General features: G+C 40.2%; 1 protein-coding gene across 1 annotated transcript; it reads right to left on the bottom strand.

The window, feature by feature from the left end:
• Window positions 1-4,199: 4,199 nt before the first annotated feature.
• LOC120981091 (sodium-coupled neutral amino acid transporter 2-like) lies at window positions 4,200-17,077 on the bottom strand. The gene is made up of 16 exons (XM_040410579.1): window positions 16,903-17,077; window positions 15,520-15,748; window positions 15,256-15,334; window positions 15,055-15,170; window positions 11,683-11,756; window positions 11,500-11,592; window positions 11,332-11,413; window positions 9,770-9,852; window positions 7,998-8,056; window positions 7,688-7,867; window positions 7,482-7,561; window positions 7,289-7,389; window positions 6,886-7,007; window positions 6,280-6,424; window positions 6,034-6,131; window positions 4,200-4,994 (listed from the first exon to the last, which is right to left on the bottom strand). Exons 2-16 carry the CDS (start codon window positions 15,636-15,638, stop codon window positions 4,896-4,898), a joined length of 1,530 nt encoding a protein of 509 aa, XP_040266513.1. The 5' UTR covers window positions 15,639-15,748; window positions 16,903-17,077; the 3' UTR covers window positions 4,200-4,895.
• Window positions 17,078-18,450: the final 1,373 nt, after the last annotated feature.

Below are 18,450 nucleotides of genomic sequence, written 5' to 3'. Positions count from 1 at the left end.
TGTTCAGTGTTTAGAGCCGCACCTGGTTTGGGCTCAAAATCACTGACGTGAATGAAGCATTAAATGCCCCTTTATTAATATGACAAAGGCTCTCTAATCCCCAGTAGCATTTTTCTAAATCTTTAATCATTTCAGAGAATTTTAATTTGGATGCTTAAACTGGCATTGTACCATGCTGCTCTACATTATTAACCAAAACAGCTAATAGCGGTAAAAAAATACAGGGCTGCACTAATTTGACATGGATTCGACTTGTTATTTCTATTGTTCTGATCCTATAATGGAGCTAAACAATGGAAATAACCAACACAGATATAGTGTACCTAAACATAATACCAGATAAGTCACTATCAACCTCAAGAATTAAAATAATTTAAAAATAAACTGGAAGACAAATTATTAAGATTAGTAGTGGTCACATTTGTTGCGATGGATTATTCTTCCCTATAGGCTAGTGCCTACAGCAGTGTTTCTTAAACGGATTGACCAACCCTTTAGAAACAATGGCTATCCACTGGATAGACCATCACAATCCGATTGCGGGTTGTTGGACCATCACCACTCAGCTGTTCTGCAAAGTTCCATCCATCGTATAGTGGACAAAGCTGGTTACTGCACTCCCACTGAAGTTAATAGAAGCCGCTCCATCCACTGCAAAAAAGATGGGAGTTGTCATTCCTGCACCAAAGCTACTGCAGAACAGCTGATCTGTGGGTTGCAGGTTCTTGGACCCTCGCCAATCAGACAGTGATGGCTTAGCCTGTGGATAAGCCGTCCCCTGTAAAGGGTTGGACAAGCCCCTGTAATCTCTAATAGACATGTTATTAGAGGTTACAGATCCTTTTTAAGGTAGGAATGGAATTAGCGATTCCCAGGGAGTGAAAACAACCAACATCAGGGGGCTGCCTGGATGAAAATGTGGATATGTCCGGGTTCAGCTCTGGGCCTGGACAACCCCTTTAAGTAGGCCGATGATTATTATAAATAGGCTACTTTCACACTAGCGTTTTTGGTCGGATCTGTCATGGATCTTCAAAAACTGATAGTTACAATAAAACAACCCCATGCATCTGTCATGAACGGATCCATTTGTATTATCTGTAACATAGCCAAGACGGATTGGTCATGAACTTCATTGAAAGTCAATGGGAGACGGATCAGTTTTCTATTGGATCCGTACCCATTGACTTACATTGTGCGCCAGGACAGATCAGTTTGGCTCAGGTTCGTCAAGCGGACAGCAAAACGCTGCAGGCAGAGTTTTGGTGTCCGCCTCCAGAGCGGAATGGTGACTGAACGGAGGCAAACTGATGCATTCTGAGCGGATCCTTTTCCATTCAGAATGCATTAGGGCAAAACTGAGCCGTTTTGGACCGCTTGTGAGATCCCTGAACGGATCTAACAAACGTAAACCAAAACGCAAGTGTGAAAGTAGCCGTATTCATGGTCATGGCCAACAGTCTAAAAACTCAGAATAATTCCTTTACAGCTTCTGTATGTCAACGTATTATTTTTTATAACATCGAATAAGGCAACACAGATGATGCAATTCATATTATAGATTTATTTAAGGTCAATTAAAAGCACACAATGTTTCATTGAAACTCAGACCTCACCAACAGGCCTAATTGAACTGCTGGCGTTAACAATAGTCGTATTTTACATTTATACAGAAGAGGTTAAAACATTTATAGCATGGATCCCTGTGTTAAACAGCACAACATGATAAATCAAAAGTAGACAGACAATATGTATAACTTCCAGAAATAATAAAAAAAGATTAATGTAAAAGATATCAATGGTTTACTTACATCAATGGACCCTAAACTGTCAAACCTTTTTAGACCATCATTTGAATTGCCATACATACGATGTAAAAATCTGCAGGTAAAATAGGCAACGACGGTGCAGTCATAACCCTTACTAGAACAACTCAATCATCTTTCAGTGAATGTAACATTGTCAAGGGAGCCTAAAGGCATCGTTGCATGAATGACAGTCATGAGGAGTATTTACTGTCAAATACACTGCCCATAGGTTAAAAAGCAGCTACTATATTCTCCAGTTAGAATATTCTATATACAGTAACATGTCGGTGGTGTCAAGATTTTTGCCTGTTCAATTAACCACCTTTCAGTGTCTAAGTCAGAACATGCTAAGTTGGGAACTGCATTACTAGTTGGTTACACAAAAACGTAATTACACCTATCAACTGAGTATTAATGTGCATATCGGTGTTATTTTCAAAAGATATCTGATAGAAATTAATTTATTGGAAGATAGTATATCAGCAGGTGCTGTGGACTGACTTATCATTCCATATGGGACAATTCAATCCTTTTAATTGCTTTCAGTTAATCACAAATTCTAAAGCTGCCATACTCATTAGACGCATATCGGCTGAACCCGCCAATTCTGGCAAGATTGGCTTACCATCCCTGATGGTGGATGTTGTAGGAGATCAAGTTTGATGGATTTCAACGTACCCAATCCCTTTGTTCTAAAGAGATAAGCCCACCGCCAAAGTGGCTTTCTCACTGCTCCCTATTCAGAACACATGCAAGCTCACCTAAGCCAAGCATTATCTGTAGGGGGTTAGAGTCTGGCCAACATCTAACTTGTATGGCAAGCCTTACATGATAATACACAATAATATATTATTTATGTCTTCTGTTTGACCAAGAAAGGGAGTGTTTCGTAATAATGCATGAAACATATTGTGGAAGACAAGGTACACAGATATCTAATAAAAATTTAACAGCCCACTATGGACAAAAAGCCAATAGTTTTTATTGATGTTACTAGATCTTGCTACTTATTTTAAGGTTCGGTTTCCCTTCAATATTCTGAGCATGTCTTGTAAGGACAATGATTTTACCAAAAACATACATAACAAATAAAAAGGGGTTGTATCTACAAAGATATTTTACAGACTATTTATATATGTACATATTTCTACTATACAAACATCATAAATATTGAAAAATAGGTTGCCTTTTGATGAGCCATGGTTGTATAAATAGGACATACGAGTTCATATTCATCTATGGAAGACAACGAGGTGAAAACAATGAAATGCTTGCTTTGAGGAAGGGGGTCTGCCTGGACTATCACGCATAGCAAAGGTCATATCCGTATTACTGTTAGCAATGAGCAATGTAGTGTACATAGATCATGTATTTCTAGTTCTAAGAATATTTCTAACAGGATATGTCAGAAGTGTTATTATTGATATTTCTAACAGGATATGTCAGAAGTGTTATTATTGACCTGTATACTGTATCAGTGACCTAGCTTAATATGCCTGTATCAGTGTGTTGTACCTTTAAGGATAAATGGCAGACTTTATGGCGTTCCCTGTGAGAACATTAGTGACGTGCCGGTGTTGCAGCAGCAGAAAGGCTACCCACTGTCTACATCACAGAGATGAAACTATGTCTTAACTGCACAGTGTCACTGAGCTTGCTGTCAGTTTGCTGTGTAGCCCCCTGATGGGCAGAAATGGCCTACATAAAACACTGCCATGTGAATGCCATGAGTCGAGCCAAGATGTCCTCCTTGCAAATGCACTTCAGAAATAGCATCTTTCAATATGGAAAATTAATATTCAGCATTTTCACTTCATAATCTCAAGGAGATATGAAGCAAAATATGAATCTAAACATTGCTTCCTTCTACTGAATGGTTGATTCCAGTTGTAACATGTAATAGGAACACTTCAGATGATAGTAATACTACCCTATCACTCACATAAAACCCTTGACATTGGCATCAACATTTATGGTAATCGCCACCTGCTATAAACTACCCCTGGCTAGAACTTTTCTGATACCCGTCACATACTCTGGCAGTGGAAATCAGTACAGCCTACAGAAATGCAACAAGGACTTTGTAGAATGTACACGGTAAACATTTTATGAATGTAGCAAGGTAGGACTTGTGGTTTGTGATTAAAAACTAGAAAAAAAAAAAAAATAATGTTCCTCAAGTAATTCAGTATTTTATAAATAACGCTTTAAATACTTGACACAATATAAATGATGTAAACTGCCATGGGCTTCAATAAGTTAGCCATTTAAATATCTCACTTCTGTACCATGCTAGGATTATCTGCAGTAATATAGTGCAGGCTTGGCTCATACTGAGCTTAGTAGGTCGATAATGATTTCGATGAATGGACTTCCCGTTTTGCCTAGGCAAAATTTCTTATACAAGGCTTTTATGTCAGTGCTAAATGCAGTATTTTAAGCTTCGCAAACAATAAAATGCCAGTAACCTGCAATATCCAAAGAGGTTCAATAGTGACTGTCTGGAACAAATCTTGAGCAGTCTTCTTTCAGTCAGACTTTCTGAATGGTTATTTTGTGCCACATGACAAAATATTAGTAAAATACTGATTATGTTGAAAGATACTGAAGGAAACCAACAAGGATTTCTAAACATAAGCACAGTTTGTGGATTCTTCCCCTTAGAAGTGCTTGACTCTGCTGAGCATTTTTGGTTCATAAAAAGGGGATTGTGTCCACTTGCCATGTTAACAGTATAGCAATATAACATTTACTCACATCAAATGGTTCCTGTAGGCACATTCAAGTATTAACAAACAAGTAACAGTAATTGACAACAGCCATCCATGTGGCTTCAGTAAAGTCTAGATAATTTTGCCATTCTCCAGAATGGAATGAAATTACTTCCTCATGTGTCACCCTTAAGATTAAGGGTGGTATTGTCCTTTTAGAGGTGTAGAACTAAATGTCTCAAGTGTTCTGTAGTTCTACAAATAATGGTATCTTGAAGGAAGTGAAACTGCAAGTAAATGGTTTTCATTTTCAGTAGAAAGCTTGGGAGTGAACAGATCCACTTTAAGCAAAGTGCTACATTCCTCACCAAGTCACCTAGTGGCCGTCAGAAGATCCAACGTGCACCCAGTCAACGATAATGAGGGCCATGCTTCCAATCATCACCACAAATCCACAGCTAAGAAACAAAATAGCCTAGAGGAAAAAAATAAATAAAAAAATTACGTTAATACATAAATATTGCTATATAATATATCTTTTGAGATTCCAAAGTGGGGTTCAGAAAATAAAGCTTTGCACATACTACTACTACTGCATATTTGGATAACTGTTACTGTATAAACTTCAGTAGCACTGGCGAATATGGCATGTTTTGCTTCAACACTACAATACTTGTTAAAAGGAATATTGCTTTGGGTAAAAGCGTACATTAAAGGGGTTCTCTGGGAATACAATATTCATGACCTATCATCAGGAGAGGCCATCAATATTAGATCATTGGGAGTTATCCTGCCAATAAGCTGTTTGAAGGGGTGCGGAACCTAGACGAGCACTACAGACTCCTCACAACATACCCTGCACAGCACCACTGTATAGTGGATGTTATTAATATTGTAGCCCAGGCTGATTCATTTGAATGGGAATAAGCTGAACTTGTGCCATGTGACCAATTAACATGCCTTCACTGGTCTAGAAGAGGCCCCATTGCTCAAAAGAACAGCAATAGGCCAGGCGTGCCAGGTGTCAGACCCCCACCAATCTGAGATTGAAACCAATTCTGAGGATAGATCATCAATATTTTACTCCTGGAAACCCCCTCTAAGGTACTTTCACACTTGCGGCAGGACGGATCCGACAGGCTGTTCACCATGTCGGATCCGTCCTTCCGCTATTTTGCCGTGCCACCGCTCCGTCCCCATTGACTATACTGGGGACGGGGGCGGAGCTCCGGCGAAAGCCGCCGGACTAAAAAGTCGGACATGCAGGACTTTAGTCCGGCAGCTTTCGCCGTGCTCCGCCCCGTCCCCATTATAGTCAATGGGGACGGAGCGGTGGTCCGGCGGCACGGCGAAATAGCGGAAGGACGGATCCGACAAGGTGAACAGCCTATCGGATCCGTCCTGCCGCAAGTGTGAAAGTAGCCTTAATAACATTTAAGTAATTCAGTAACAGTTTATAAAGAAGAAAAAAGGTAGCAAGTCTATCCAGTGTTTGTCTGTTTGGTTTAACTTACTCCAATTTTTTGAGGAGAATTTATGGGTTCCTTCTTCACTAACTTCACATAAAAAGCAGATGGGAGGATGAAAATCAGCATAGACGCAGCAGAGGCACCTGTGTTACAAACCATAATAGTATGTCAGCACTGGTGATCCAACATAAAATGGGGCTTTATGTAACGAAACTAAATGGAAAGCAACTACAATAACTGCGAGGAGTATTGTGGTCATTTTGTGAACACTAAATAATGTCATTAGCTTACCAATAAATCCAAAGATGTCTCTTATGGTAGGAACAAAGATGACAAGAACATTGGTGAATGCCAGAATCACAAAGGTGATCAAAATATGACGCCACCATGCAAAGTCCTTTCCTGAAAACAACAGCTGGGTGATGGAGCTGCGGATCTGAAGAGAGACAAGAAGCACGTTAAAAATCTGAACGCATCAGTACCATTTTGAATGTGAACACACTTATATAATTTGTGTAGTACATATGTTTCTATTTGTTTACTAGTTGGCATATAGATACCGCAGGGGACCTGGACGTTAAAGCTGAGGAAAGAATGTGGACTTGCTAATGTATTATGGGGGCAATTTATCAAACCAGTGTAAAGGAAAACTGGCTTAGTTGTCTATAGCAACCAGTCAGATCCCACTTTTCATTTTTCAAAAGGAGCTCTGAAAAGTGAGAGGTGGAATCGGATTGGTTGCTGTGGGCATTTAAGCCAGATTTCCTTTACACCAGTTTTGATAAAAAAAAACATAGGGGGAAATCTAACTATTCAGACTTGTTAACCTTCTGAAACATTCCTTGCCAAACCAAAGTTCTAAAAGTATACACATATATATATTATTTCTACACTTACCGGGAAAATAACAATAGGAACAGTTAAGGTGACAGCAATAAGAACAGCTAGACGCACAACTACAAAAATGACTCCTCCTGCAATCTTTGAGTATGTGTGTAACAGCTCTGGTTCAACATTTCCTGCAGAAAACAAATACAACCATATCAAAAAGCTGCAAAATACATTTTGCAATAAGAATAATTCAATAATCTTGTTAACTATAACTTCTAAACTAAAATGTAAAGATGTAAAACCATGAAATAAGAAAGGAGCACAGGAACAAGGCATATTATTGATCAGTTGGATGAAAAATTATTTAAGATTCTGTCACCTAGTTCAGTCCACTCTAGTATAGTTCATTTATATTTTAACAGTAACATTAATACACACAAAAACCTGTGTATGTTAGTAAAATAATTACCATAAAAAGTCAAGTATCCAAAAACAGCCGCCAACAGATACATGAGAAACATGGCAAAGAATGACACATTTGAAACATTCATCATCCTTTTACGACTGCGTCTGTGGAAGAAGGAGAATACTGTTTAGCACACATTCTGGGGCAGCAGCCAGGGTTATTTTACTACCTTTAAATAGAATAGAATAGAACATACCCTTTAAGTTCCTGGTAGATGGGAAGGACAGCTGGATGACAGACAAAGGAGAAGGTCAGGATGGGCACAGCATACACTGTCTGGATATAAAAAAAAACACAAGCACCTTTATATCACTTGCAACAATATTTTACCAATATATTTCATTCTTAAACAATAATCCAAATGAAAGGAGAAATATCTAAGTGGGGTATAGGAATGGTTACCTGAGAGTTAAATACAAAGTATTTTGGTGTGCATAGGTCATCATGGTGTGTCTGGTTGAGCTCTGCATTGTGCATGTGGCCTTCTGTTGCGAGATAGTATATTGTGTTATTCAAAGTCATGTTCATGGCATCATTTTCAATCCAAGAACCACATTGGATCTGAAATTTCTTGTAGATCACCTAAAATAAATACCATAACTGATGATATGATTCTTACAACAGTGGAATTCATAATTCAAAGTACAAGTACTACATTTCTGCAAGCAATCAACACATGTTCAGTAGGATGAGAAAAATAGAATTTACTTACAACAATCAGGAAGAAGACCATACACAACAGGGAAAAGCCACTTGTGTAGCCCAGGTATCCTGTAATAGACATGAAGTAGGATTAGAAGACTGAAGGGGTGGGGCTTAGAAGTAGGGCCAATTTTTAAAATGCGCCAACATTTTGGAGCATAATACTGGTAAGAAGTAATACAACCAAGAGGTGGTTCACTATGAATGCTAAATAAAGCTCTTCCAATGTGAAAGGAGGAACATGAATGGGCTGTGATCAAGGGAGTCTAATAACGATCGCAGATGAGCTGCGGAGGAGATCACTGCATGTAATAGCCACATTGGGCTGTGTAATACAGGCTTTAAAGGGAACCTGTCACCGGGATTTGGGGTATAGAGCTGAGGACATGGGTTGCTCGATGGCCGCTAGCACATCCGCAATACCCAGTCCCCATAGCTCTGTGTGCTTTTATTGTTTAAAAAGTTCGATTTGATACATATGCAAATGAACCTGAGATGAGTCAGAGCTTGAAAATATGACTCTTCTCTGGTCACACAAGTAAGATATGACTCTTTTACGTTAATTTGCATATGTATCAAATCGTTTTTTTTACACAATAAAAGCACAGAGAGCTATGGGGACTGGATATTGCGGATGTGCTAGCGGCCATCTAGCAACCCATGTCCTCAGCTCTATACTCAAAATCCAGATGACAGGTTCCCTTTAATCAAGCCATTACCACAGCCAGAAGATGGAGGAGAAAGGCGGTGACAAAGCAACACACATTACTCTAATCAACACTATGCCTGTTACACTAGGCTTATCAAGAAAATACAGCTGCCATACTGTCCTCCCAATTCTACCATTTATGTTGACTGCTGCAAATCACAATATTTTGTATTTAATTTTCAATGGCACAGTATTGCTGCAATGAAAAAGAACATTGGGGGTCATTTATCCAAAACCAGCATTTTACGCCAGTTTTTGATATTCCCCTGCTGCCTCCAGCCATGCACCTAAATTGAAATCTACTACAGCCCCTAGCTGGAGTAGAAAGCAATCGTCATTTATGGAAGGAAACTGGTGTAAATGGCAGTGAATTTGTTGGGGGCGACAGCCCCACCTCTCCCCAGTGGCGAGAACAGTATACCAATGCCATGTTTGCCTGAATTTAGACACAGTGGCATTTAAAAAGTCGCTTATGACTTTTTATGCTAGTTTCTGGCAAATGGAGGGGGGTCATGAGAGATGACCCCAATTGACTTTAAAAAATAATCCTTTCTGATGGAAGTGTCCCTTCAAAAATTACAGACATATGTTGGATTCCCCAGAAAAGAAGACTGCCGGCATCAGCGATAATCGGCAGTCCTCTCTTCCGGGTGTAGTGTGACGTCATTGGTACAGGAGCATGAGGAAGGAGCTGGCAAGTGCGAGTCCTTCACTCAGTACGCCTGCGTCGATTGAGGAACGTTACGGCGCAGGCGCGGGAATTCAGCAGCAGACGGGGCCAGCGGGAGAAGGAGAGCGCTCGCTGGCCCTGTCTATCAAGAGGGGATGGGGCGTGTCTAGAAGCGGCAGCTACCAGCAAGTACACACCCAACTTGCTGGTAGTGAAGAAATTGGCATATAATAAAAGTATGATTTTCACAAGAAATAAGCCACAGACAAAAAGGTAGGACATGTAGGATTGCGCTCAGCTGACATTAGCAAATAGCTAATGTCGGCTAATGAAAATTGCACAATGGGGGGGTGGTGACAGAAGCCCTTTAAGATAGCACAATGCCACAACAAAAAAAACTTACCCAAGTTTCTTAATAGTGACAAAGGAAGAATGAGGAATAGAGAGACCATCACAACCAAATAATTTCCATCTAAGTACCATGCACTAGAATAAAAAAAATACAAATAAAAACGTTGTTAGAAAAAAAAAAAAAAAGTTTATCGAATTCTGGTATGAAAAAATATATTTCTTAAACAAATAAATAGCATTGAGTTAAAACAGGGGGGGGGGGGGGGGGAATATATATATACAAGTTTCTAAATATTCTGTAACGGCCTACTCAAAAGAGCACTGTACTCCCCCACAGGCATAGCTGTGGAATGCTCTTGGCAGGATTTGCAGTGCGTGAAGTCACCAAACAAACACGCTTTCACCATCACATAGCTCTATGCAATGTTCTGAGGTGGTGTGGCCTGCAGTTTAATTCAGAACACATTTACAGAGGTAGAATTGTTACAGGAATAAATGTCTATAGACGGTGCTCCAGGTACGATCATTTGGATGACGCAAGTGAAATATTACCAAGGTCACAATATGACAACAGTATGGGGTGGGTGGATAGCTTGCTTACGGCAAGTCAAAAGTGATTTACACAGAAAAAAATAAAAAAACTTTAAACATTTACATATTTGCCACATGGATGTACTTCTGAAACCAGTGCAAAAGGGAATAGGTGTGTTTCTCAAAGCAACAGCATCGATATCATAGATGCAGGTAGCAGTGCAATGCTACCAGATGTATTACATTTGTACTAGCTTCTAAAATGATCTTGCTCTAAAAAGACAAATGGTCTTGTTTTGGAGGTTTGTGTTTTTTCTTGCATGTTGGTGATTTTTTTCCCCCCTGGAATTTCTAGTGCAAAAAGCATCACCTCCAGATGTTGGCTACAAGTCTATGGGAATTAAACTCAAGTGTAAACATGAAATACATGAAATTTTCTCTTCACTTGAGTTAAGTTTCTGGTTCAAATGTGTTTTTTGAAAGTCGCAGCCTGCTCTGGGTGTGGCTTTTTTCCTTCATTTTTTTTTTCCTATTCAAATGTAAGTGGCAAACACGTTCAATGTTCCGCATAATTTACCCGACTGGAAATTTTTCCTGTGACAGAACCGCATGACATTATGTTATAATGCCGTGTGTCTCTGCCCGACCTCCACTGTAATCATTTGTACTTACATAATGCTGTCAGTACAAATAAGTACAGTGGAGGTCCAGCAGAGAGACACACGGCATTATAAATCACTATAATGCCATACAGTCCTATCACAGGAGCAGAGTTCACTACAGGAAATCATACTCCAACATGGGGCTCGTTTCAAGCAGTGAACACCCTCATCTGAAATTAACCTTACATTGTGTTTTTTGACAACACGCACACACTCGTGTGCTAAATACCACTATTTTCTAAAAACCACCACAACAATAACACCACTAAAAGGGAAAAAAGCAGCACTAGGTTGGCATTTCTGTATTTTTATTACAAGAAAAATGCAAACCAAAAAATGGATTGTGACACCCCGTCTTACATGTTTTGAAGTAGAAATTTAACACTATACAAGCAAATTTTAACACACACAATATACGTACTTAGGATCAACACTTGGGCCAATTAATTCTTTGATCACAATCGGCAGTTCGTATTTCACTATGTAGAGGTAGCTAGACATAGCTAAAAAACAAAACAAAAACTGTATGAGAACAGATCTCACACTAGTAACATTAGGTCATCTCACTATAGAGTAAAAACAACCTTACCTCCAATATTCTGCATGGTGATTGATCCAGAAGCTGCAATTTTTCCAAAAATACCAAATGCTTTAAATCCCAGTTGCTCGTATAATAAAGAACCTGAAAAAGATAACATGTTAATATCAAGGTATATGATCAATCTGCTAAGAGTTATTTTTTCTAAATATTAAAAAAAAATAAAAAAATTACCTCCTTCATTTGCAGTCTTCAGTAATAAGTGAATGGAGTATAGAGAAAATAGGCACACAGAGGAGAGTAGGATCCTGTGAATTAAAAAGAAATGCTTTAAAACAATGAACATCCTCACATGATCATGGCAATGTCACGCTGTCACCTTACACAGGAACTGCAAATATTGCGCACAGCTTTAATTGCTGTCATTTATCACAAGTGTCACATAAAACCCTATAAATTACAAAACATAAGGAAAAGATGGGACAGTCTAATGATTGTCGCTTAATATTCCTATATCTTTGCAAGAAGGAACAGGAAACTTACAGGGTTGTCCAGCCTTAGAGATGACAACTCTTGGGGTCCTAACCTGTGCCTCTGAACATAAACCCAACTCACCTTTCCTCAGTACTGCTGCTGCTCCATTCCCCATAGAACCAGGAAGCCGATTGGTCCCTGGGACAGCTGCAGCCAATCAGAGGTCTAAGCAGTTTGAACACTGTCATAGCAGTGATGGTTGGGGGACCAGAAGTGGCTGTGAACAGGCGAGTGTTTTTTTTTTTTTTTTTATGTTCAGTGGAGCAGGTTAAGAGTTGTGGGGCTCCAAGCTTGGACAACCCCTTTAAGAAGGAACTTTGTCAGCCTGATTTTGCTTTCCAAACACAACTGATTACCTTTATAGCAAGTTCATGTTGTCCCTGATCGTGTTCTTATATGCTTTGTTACACTACGGAATCCATAAAAATAAATTATTCTGCACTCCCATAATATGCCAATGAGCTGTCTCAAGTCAAGGAGGCTGGATTCCATATCTCCCTGAAAGACTAACCCCACCCAAACCCTGCCCCTTCTCTTGTGATTGACATTGTCAGCACTGGAAACGTCATCTCTGGCCTCTTGAGGTCTAGTGCTGGCAATATCAACTAAAGGAGAAGGGGCAGGGTTAGCTTGACTTCCAGAGACACGTCGCCAGCCTCCTTAACTTGAGACAGCTCATTAGCTTACACCAGGGGCACAGAATAAACTGCATATAAAAACACCAGAGATCACATGAACCTACTATAAAAGTAATCCTGTGGGTTTGGAGGGTAAAAAACAGCCTGACAAGATTCCCTGTAATGCAAGTATCTTTTTGTTTTATTTCTATATTAAGTTGTTTAAAAACAATATTAACATTCAGTGGTTCTCTCTAAGGCCCCCTTCACACGGGCGAGTATTCCGCGCAGATGCGATGCGTGAGGTGAACGCATCGCACCCGCACTGAATCCTGACCCATTCATTTCTATGGGGCTGTGCACACGAGCAGTGATTTGTGCATTGCGTGAAAATCGCAGCATGCTCCTCTTTGTGCGTTTTTTAGTAACGCAGGCCCCATAGAAATAAATGGGGTTGCATGAAAGTGCGGATGCGGTGCGATTTTCACGCACTGTTGCTAGGTGACAATCGGGATGGGGACCCGATCATTATTATTTCCCCTTATAACATGGTTATAAAGGGAAAAAAATATATATATATATATAGAATTCTGAATACAGAATGCATAGTAAAATAGGGCTGGAGGGGTTAAAAATTTTTTTTTTAATTCACCTTAATCCACTTGTTCGCGCAGCCGGCATCTCTTCTGTCTTTATCCGTGAGCAATAGGACCTTTGATGACGTCACTACGCTCATCACATGATCCATCACCATGGTGATCGATCATGTGATGAACGCAGTGACATCATCAAAAGGTCCTATTGCTCACAGATGAAGACAGAAGAGATGCCGGCTGCGCGAACAAGTGGATTAAGAGGAGTTAAATTATATTTTTTTTAACCCCTCCAGCCCTATTGTACTATGCATTCTGTATTCAGAATGCTACTATTTTCCCTTATAACCATGTTATAAGGGGAAATAATACAATCTACACTACAACTAACCCAAACCTGAACTTCTGTAAAGAAGTTCGGGTCTGGGTACCACAATCGCGTTCCTACTGGCGCGGGTTTGCCGCAATGCACAGAGATGCATCCGGACACGCCCGCCTAACAGTTCATGCTTCTACAGCGACTGGAGGCAACACCTTTGCATATTGTGCCACTAAGGCCTATTGCACACGACCGTATGGCTTTTTCAGTGTTTTGCGATCCGTTTTTCACGGATCCGTTGTTCCGTTTTTTGTTTCCGTTGTGTTTCCGTTTCTGTTCCGTTTTTCCGTTCGGCATATACAGTATACAGTAATTACATAGAAAAAATTGGGCCGGGCATAACATTTTCAATAGATGGTTCAGCAAAAAACGGAACGGAAACGGAAGACATACGGATGCATTTCCGTATGTGTTCCGTTTTTTTGCGGACCCATTGACTTGAATGGAGCCACGGACTGTGATTTGCGGGCAATAATAGGACATGTTCTATGTTAAAACGGAACGGAAAAACGGAAATGGAATGCATACGGAGTACATTCCGTTTTTTTTGCGGACCCATTGAAATGAATGGTTCCGTATACGGAACGCAAAAAACGGCCAGTAAACGGGGAAAAAAAACGTCCGTGTGCAATAGGCCTAAGGCTGTAGTTATCAGCTATTGTACATCATATATGTGGCTTAAAGGGAACCTGCCAGGATTTTGTGTATAGAGCTAAGGACATGGGTTGCTAGATGGCCACTAGCACATCAGCAATACCCAGTCCCCATAGCTCTGTGTGCTTTTATTGTGTAAAAAAAAAAAAAAGATTTGATACATATGCAAATTAACTAGAGATGAGTCCTGTCCCTGACTCATCTCAGGTTAATTTGCATATGTATGAAATTGTGTAAAAAATAATATATATTATTTTTTACACAATTTCATACATATGCAAATTAACCTGAGATGAGTCAGGGACAGGACTCATCTCTAGTTAATTTGCATATGTATCAAATCTTTTTTTTTTTTTTTACACAATAAAAGCACACAGAGCTATGGGGACTGGGTATTGCGGATGTGCTAGTGGCCATCTAGCAACCCATGTCCTTAGCTCTATACACAAAATCCCGGTGACAGGTTCCCTTTAACACAACAGCCAACAGAAAATAAAGGTTATTAATATTTTGGAACCAAGATTTTCACCATATACAAAAGTAGCAAACATTGCCGTTGAACTCTCATAATAAAAAAAAAAAAGAGTATACAAGGAAGTACACCATAGCAATTACTTTGTCCTTGGGTATTCTCAACAGAGAACGACTATCTCAGCGGCAAAACAATGAGAGCATTACCAACCGATACAATGTGCATTATTGTTTAAAAAAAAAAAAAACACACACACAACACACACACTACTGCCTCTTGTGGTGGTTTGAAGGAAACACAGTTGCAAGCACAAAATGTAATAAAATAATACACAGAATAAAAATAAAAACTACTTACATGAAAAGTGCAATCCCGGTGTTAGCCATGGCATATGAAAGACCCAGAATTCCACTTCCAACGATGGCATTACTGAGGTTAAATACGGACATGCCAAACGATGTAGTACCTGGGAGCTAAAACCAAGGGAGTCCATTAATCTGATGCTACATCTACAAATTACATAGGTCACGTCTGCTTAATGTTTTCTCTTCTACTTACATATTCCGTCTCGCATTTCTTTTTTGCCAGAGTGGGTTCGAGCAGAAAATTCTGGTTTTCTGGATCCATATCATAATGGCTGAAATGGAAAGATCAGACATTCAGTTTAATGTTAAAATCCCCCATTCAATCGCCAAGGTTCTCCTTCTCAGCGAGGACCAAGTACCTTTTTAGGTCCTAACCACAAGGTTACAATTACAGTCTACATCGTACAATGCGGCGATTGTACAGACACATGGAGAAAATGCATAGAAATGAGCTAACCCTTTAACAGAGAGCTTCTTGGCCGGATATTGCGGATAATTGAAGTCGTCGTTGCTGTTTGAGCTCATGCTGTCCTCGTCAGGAGCAATGTTAAACCTTCCCATCTCATGTTTGCTCATGGTGACGTTTTTTTCTTCAGTGAATGGGAATCAAATCGTTGGTGTCCACGGGCTTCGCTGATGTAGACGGCGTGGCTGCTGCTGATCCTCTGCTGCGCTTGGATCTCTGCCTGCAAGGATGGTAAACGTCAATACTGCAGTGTGCAACCTGAACCACGTGACGCTTCAGAATCACGGGTTAGAAGGAAAGATGGGGGAGGGAGGGGGAGAGAGAGGAGAGTGGAAAAGTACTAGCTACTCCTATCCAGCACATTGCAAATACCAAGCACCGCCTCACCCCCCCCTCCTTCTTCCTCCCCACCCTCACTTGTCAATCAAATACATTCCAAGGCCATGAGCAATGCCCCCCCCCCTCCCCCAGCGCATTGTTTTCAAGGTTTCCTATGAAATTAATATGGTAATAATAAAATCCCCACACTTACATATCAAAAGGCCATTTTTTCTTAATGCTGGGGTAAGAAAAATACTGCAAGCTATACTAAAGATGGGCATCTCCCCTCGTGCTAGCAACCTTTCAAGATCAAACGGTTTACCGTAAAACCTTACAATGACGGAGCTGGAGTCAGGGCTCATACAACGGGAAACGGAGGAAATTCAAACAATAATTGCGTTTAGCATAGGACGGATCTAGGTTATAAAATGATTCGTTTTTTGCTTAAAAAGAGGTAGTGTGGGATTTTAATGACAGTATTTATTAGTGACAAAATAAAAACGGACGCCTTCTAGTTAGTAATGCCGCCAAAACTGAAAATAAATAAATATATAAATCAGGATTTTCTGGGAGAAAACGCTGGTGTCTAGAAAATTCTCTACAGGGGCCGAGTTACCAGTAAATGGTAAAAAAAAAAAAAAAAAAAAAAAGGTCCGCAGCCAGTGAGGCATTGCATAGACAGAGGAAAGGTACATGGCCACTCCTTGCGCCTCCTCCTCCTGGATTCTCATCAGAGCCTCAGCTCTAGAGGAAGCAGAAGCTGATGCAACAGCCACATGCTATTGAAGCAGAGCCCACTGCAAACCATCTCTGTGGACAGGGCAATGGGAGGGAGAACTGCCATACATCTAGGAAGCTGGCAGCATTGGCATCTCTATGGCCCACATCAGCTCATGGGCTGAATGAAAGGGTCAGTAGAGATGTGCTCTACATAGGATATAGGACATTGCTTGCCTCTCCCTCCACATGATACAGTGTAGCAGCAGCCTCTTCCCCCGCACAGTGCGACAGTCACATGCCCAGCTTTGTGACATCTTGTCACCAGACACTTACCTCAACAGGCTCCTCACAGGGCGCTCTACAAGAGATGCCTCTAGTCTAGAATGCCAATAGTCCAGTCGAGGTCAATCAATAACACTGGTTAGAAAGAACAATTTAAAATAAATAAATAAAAAATGATCTAATAATATAAGAGCGCATGCAGCCGGACAGCTAACTGGAGGAGACGTGCACTCAAGGCGACAGCAGCTAGACGACTGGAGATCATCACCGGGGATACTCTTACTTATTATGGAATGTAATGAGGCGGAGTCACCGGTAGGGGGTGCGGCGGGGCGGCGTGCGTCATACATACACACAGCGTGGCGATGTGTGTCAACATTGCTGGCCACGCCTGTTCCCGCCTTTCTCCTCAGCTCAGTCAGGGCGCTTGTTTGAAGTCTGCTTTGTGCCGTGTTTATTGTGCGCTGCCAGGGCCACTTTTTGTCTCTGGCAGCAATGTGTCACTGGAAGTTCACGGACAAGAAGTCACTTCACTTATACCCCTGTGTCCCTGCCACATTCACCTCATAGGAAGGATGAAATTAGGGCCGCGTCACACTTGAATTCACACATAGTATTTATTTATTTTTATGCCGACACATTTACTGGTGATTTGCTTTTTTGTGTCTGGAATTTTTTATATTTTTTTCAATTGCAGCATGTAGCCATGGGGTTTATTTCACTCGTTTTCAATAGCCTTCACTATAGGGAAATAAAAGACTGAAAATATGCAGCTCACGAGTGTAAATATACAACATCACTAAAAATGCCTTAAAAACACGTGACATTTTAAGAAAAACCCAGGCTTTTTTAGAGGCAGAAAAAGGCCAAACCAAATTCATGTGTGAAATGGGCCTTCAAAGTGCCGTGTTTCTTTCCAGTGTTCTTAGGTGCTTTTTTTCCCCGCTAAATATGTTGAGGACAGACATTTTCTGTAAGTCGATAGAGAAGTATAAGATGCGCTACAAAGAATGCATTTTATTTGATTTAGTGGAGGTGTTCCTCACTTTGGCCATCCATGTTATTTTTCCCGAAAACAGAGACATGGCTTTTTTTCTGGGATTTTCCCAAAGACTTCTCTATAGGACTGCACACAAAAAAATAACATTTGAATCTGTGTTGTTGTTTTTTTACAGGGCAGGAAAAAAAAACCTGTGTGAAGGTGGGCCTTTGCAGAATTTTTCTGTATTTTGCGTTTTATTTTTGTGTCGTTTTTTTGCATGTTCGCTTTGTGTCTGCGCTTTTTGTGGTAAAAACACCAGCTCCAGATGGAAATATGAAATGCAGGACACAAAATAGGTGCTGTTTATTGTATTTCTGTCTTCTTTTTAAACTTTCAAGCATGCTGTAGCTCGTGACATTTTTTTCAAGTGTTTTATATCTCTTCCATAAAAAAAACGCCATTAAAGAAAGGCTAGTGGGCAAACGCACTGTTTTCAAAAAACTTCAGAATAAAAAACGGCACAAAAAACCTGGCAAAAATGCAGTCGGCAAAAAATAAAATAAAGAAAACTGCTTACTAGAAGAAACACCTAGAATACTTCTAGCCCCCAGCTATTA

Source organism: Bufo bufo, chromosome 1 (assembly GCF_905171765.1).
Source record: "Bufo bufo chromosome 1, aBufBuf1.1, whole genome shotgun sequence".
In the NCBI taxonomy this organism is placed as follows: domain Eukaryota; kingdom Metazoa; phylum Chordata; class Amphibia; order Anura; family Bufonidae; genus Bufo; species Bufo bufo.
Note: the sequence above shows the minus strand (reverse complement) of the source record. Positions and strands in the feature narration are given on the sequence as shown.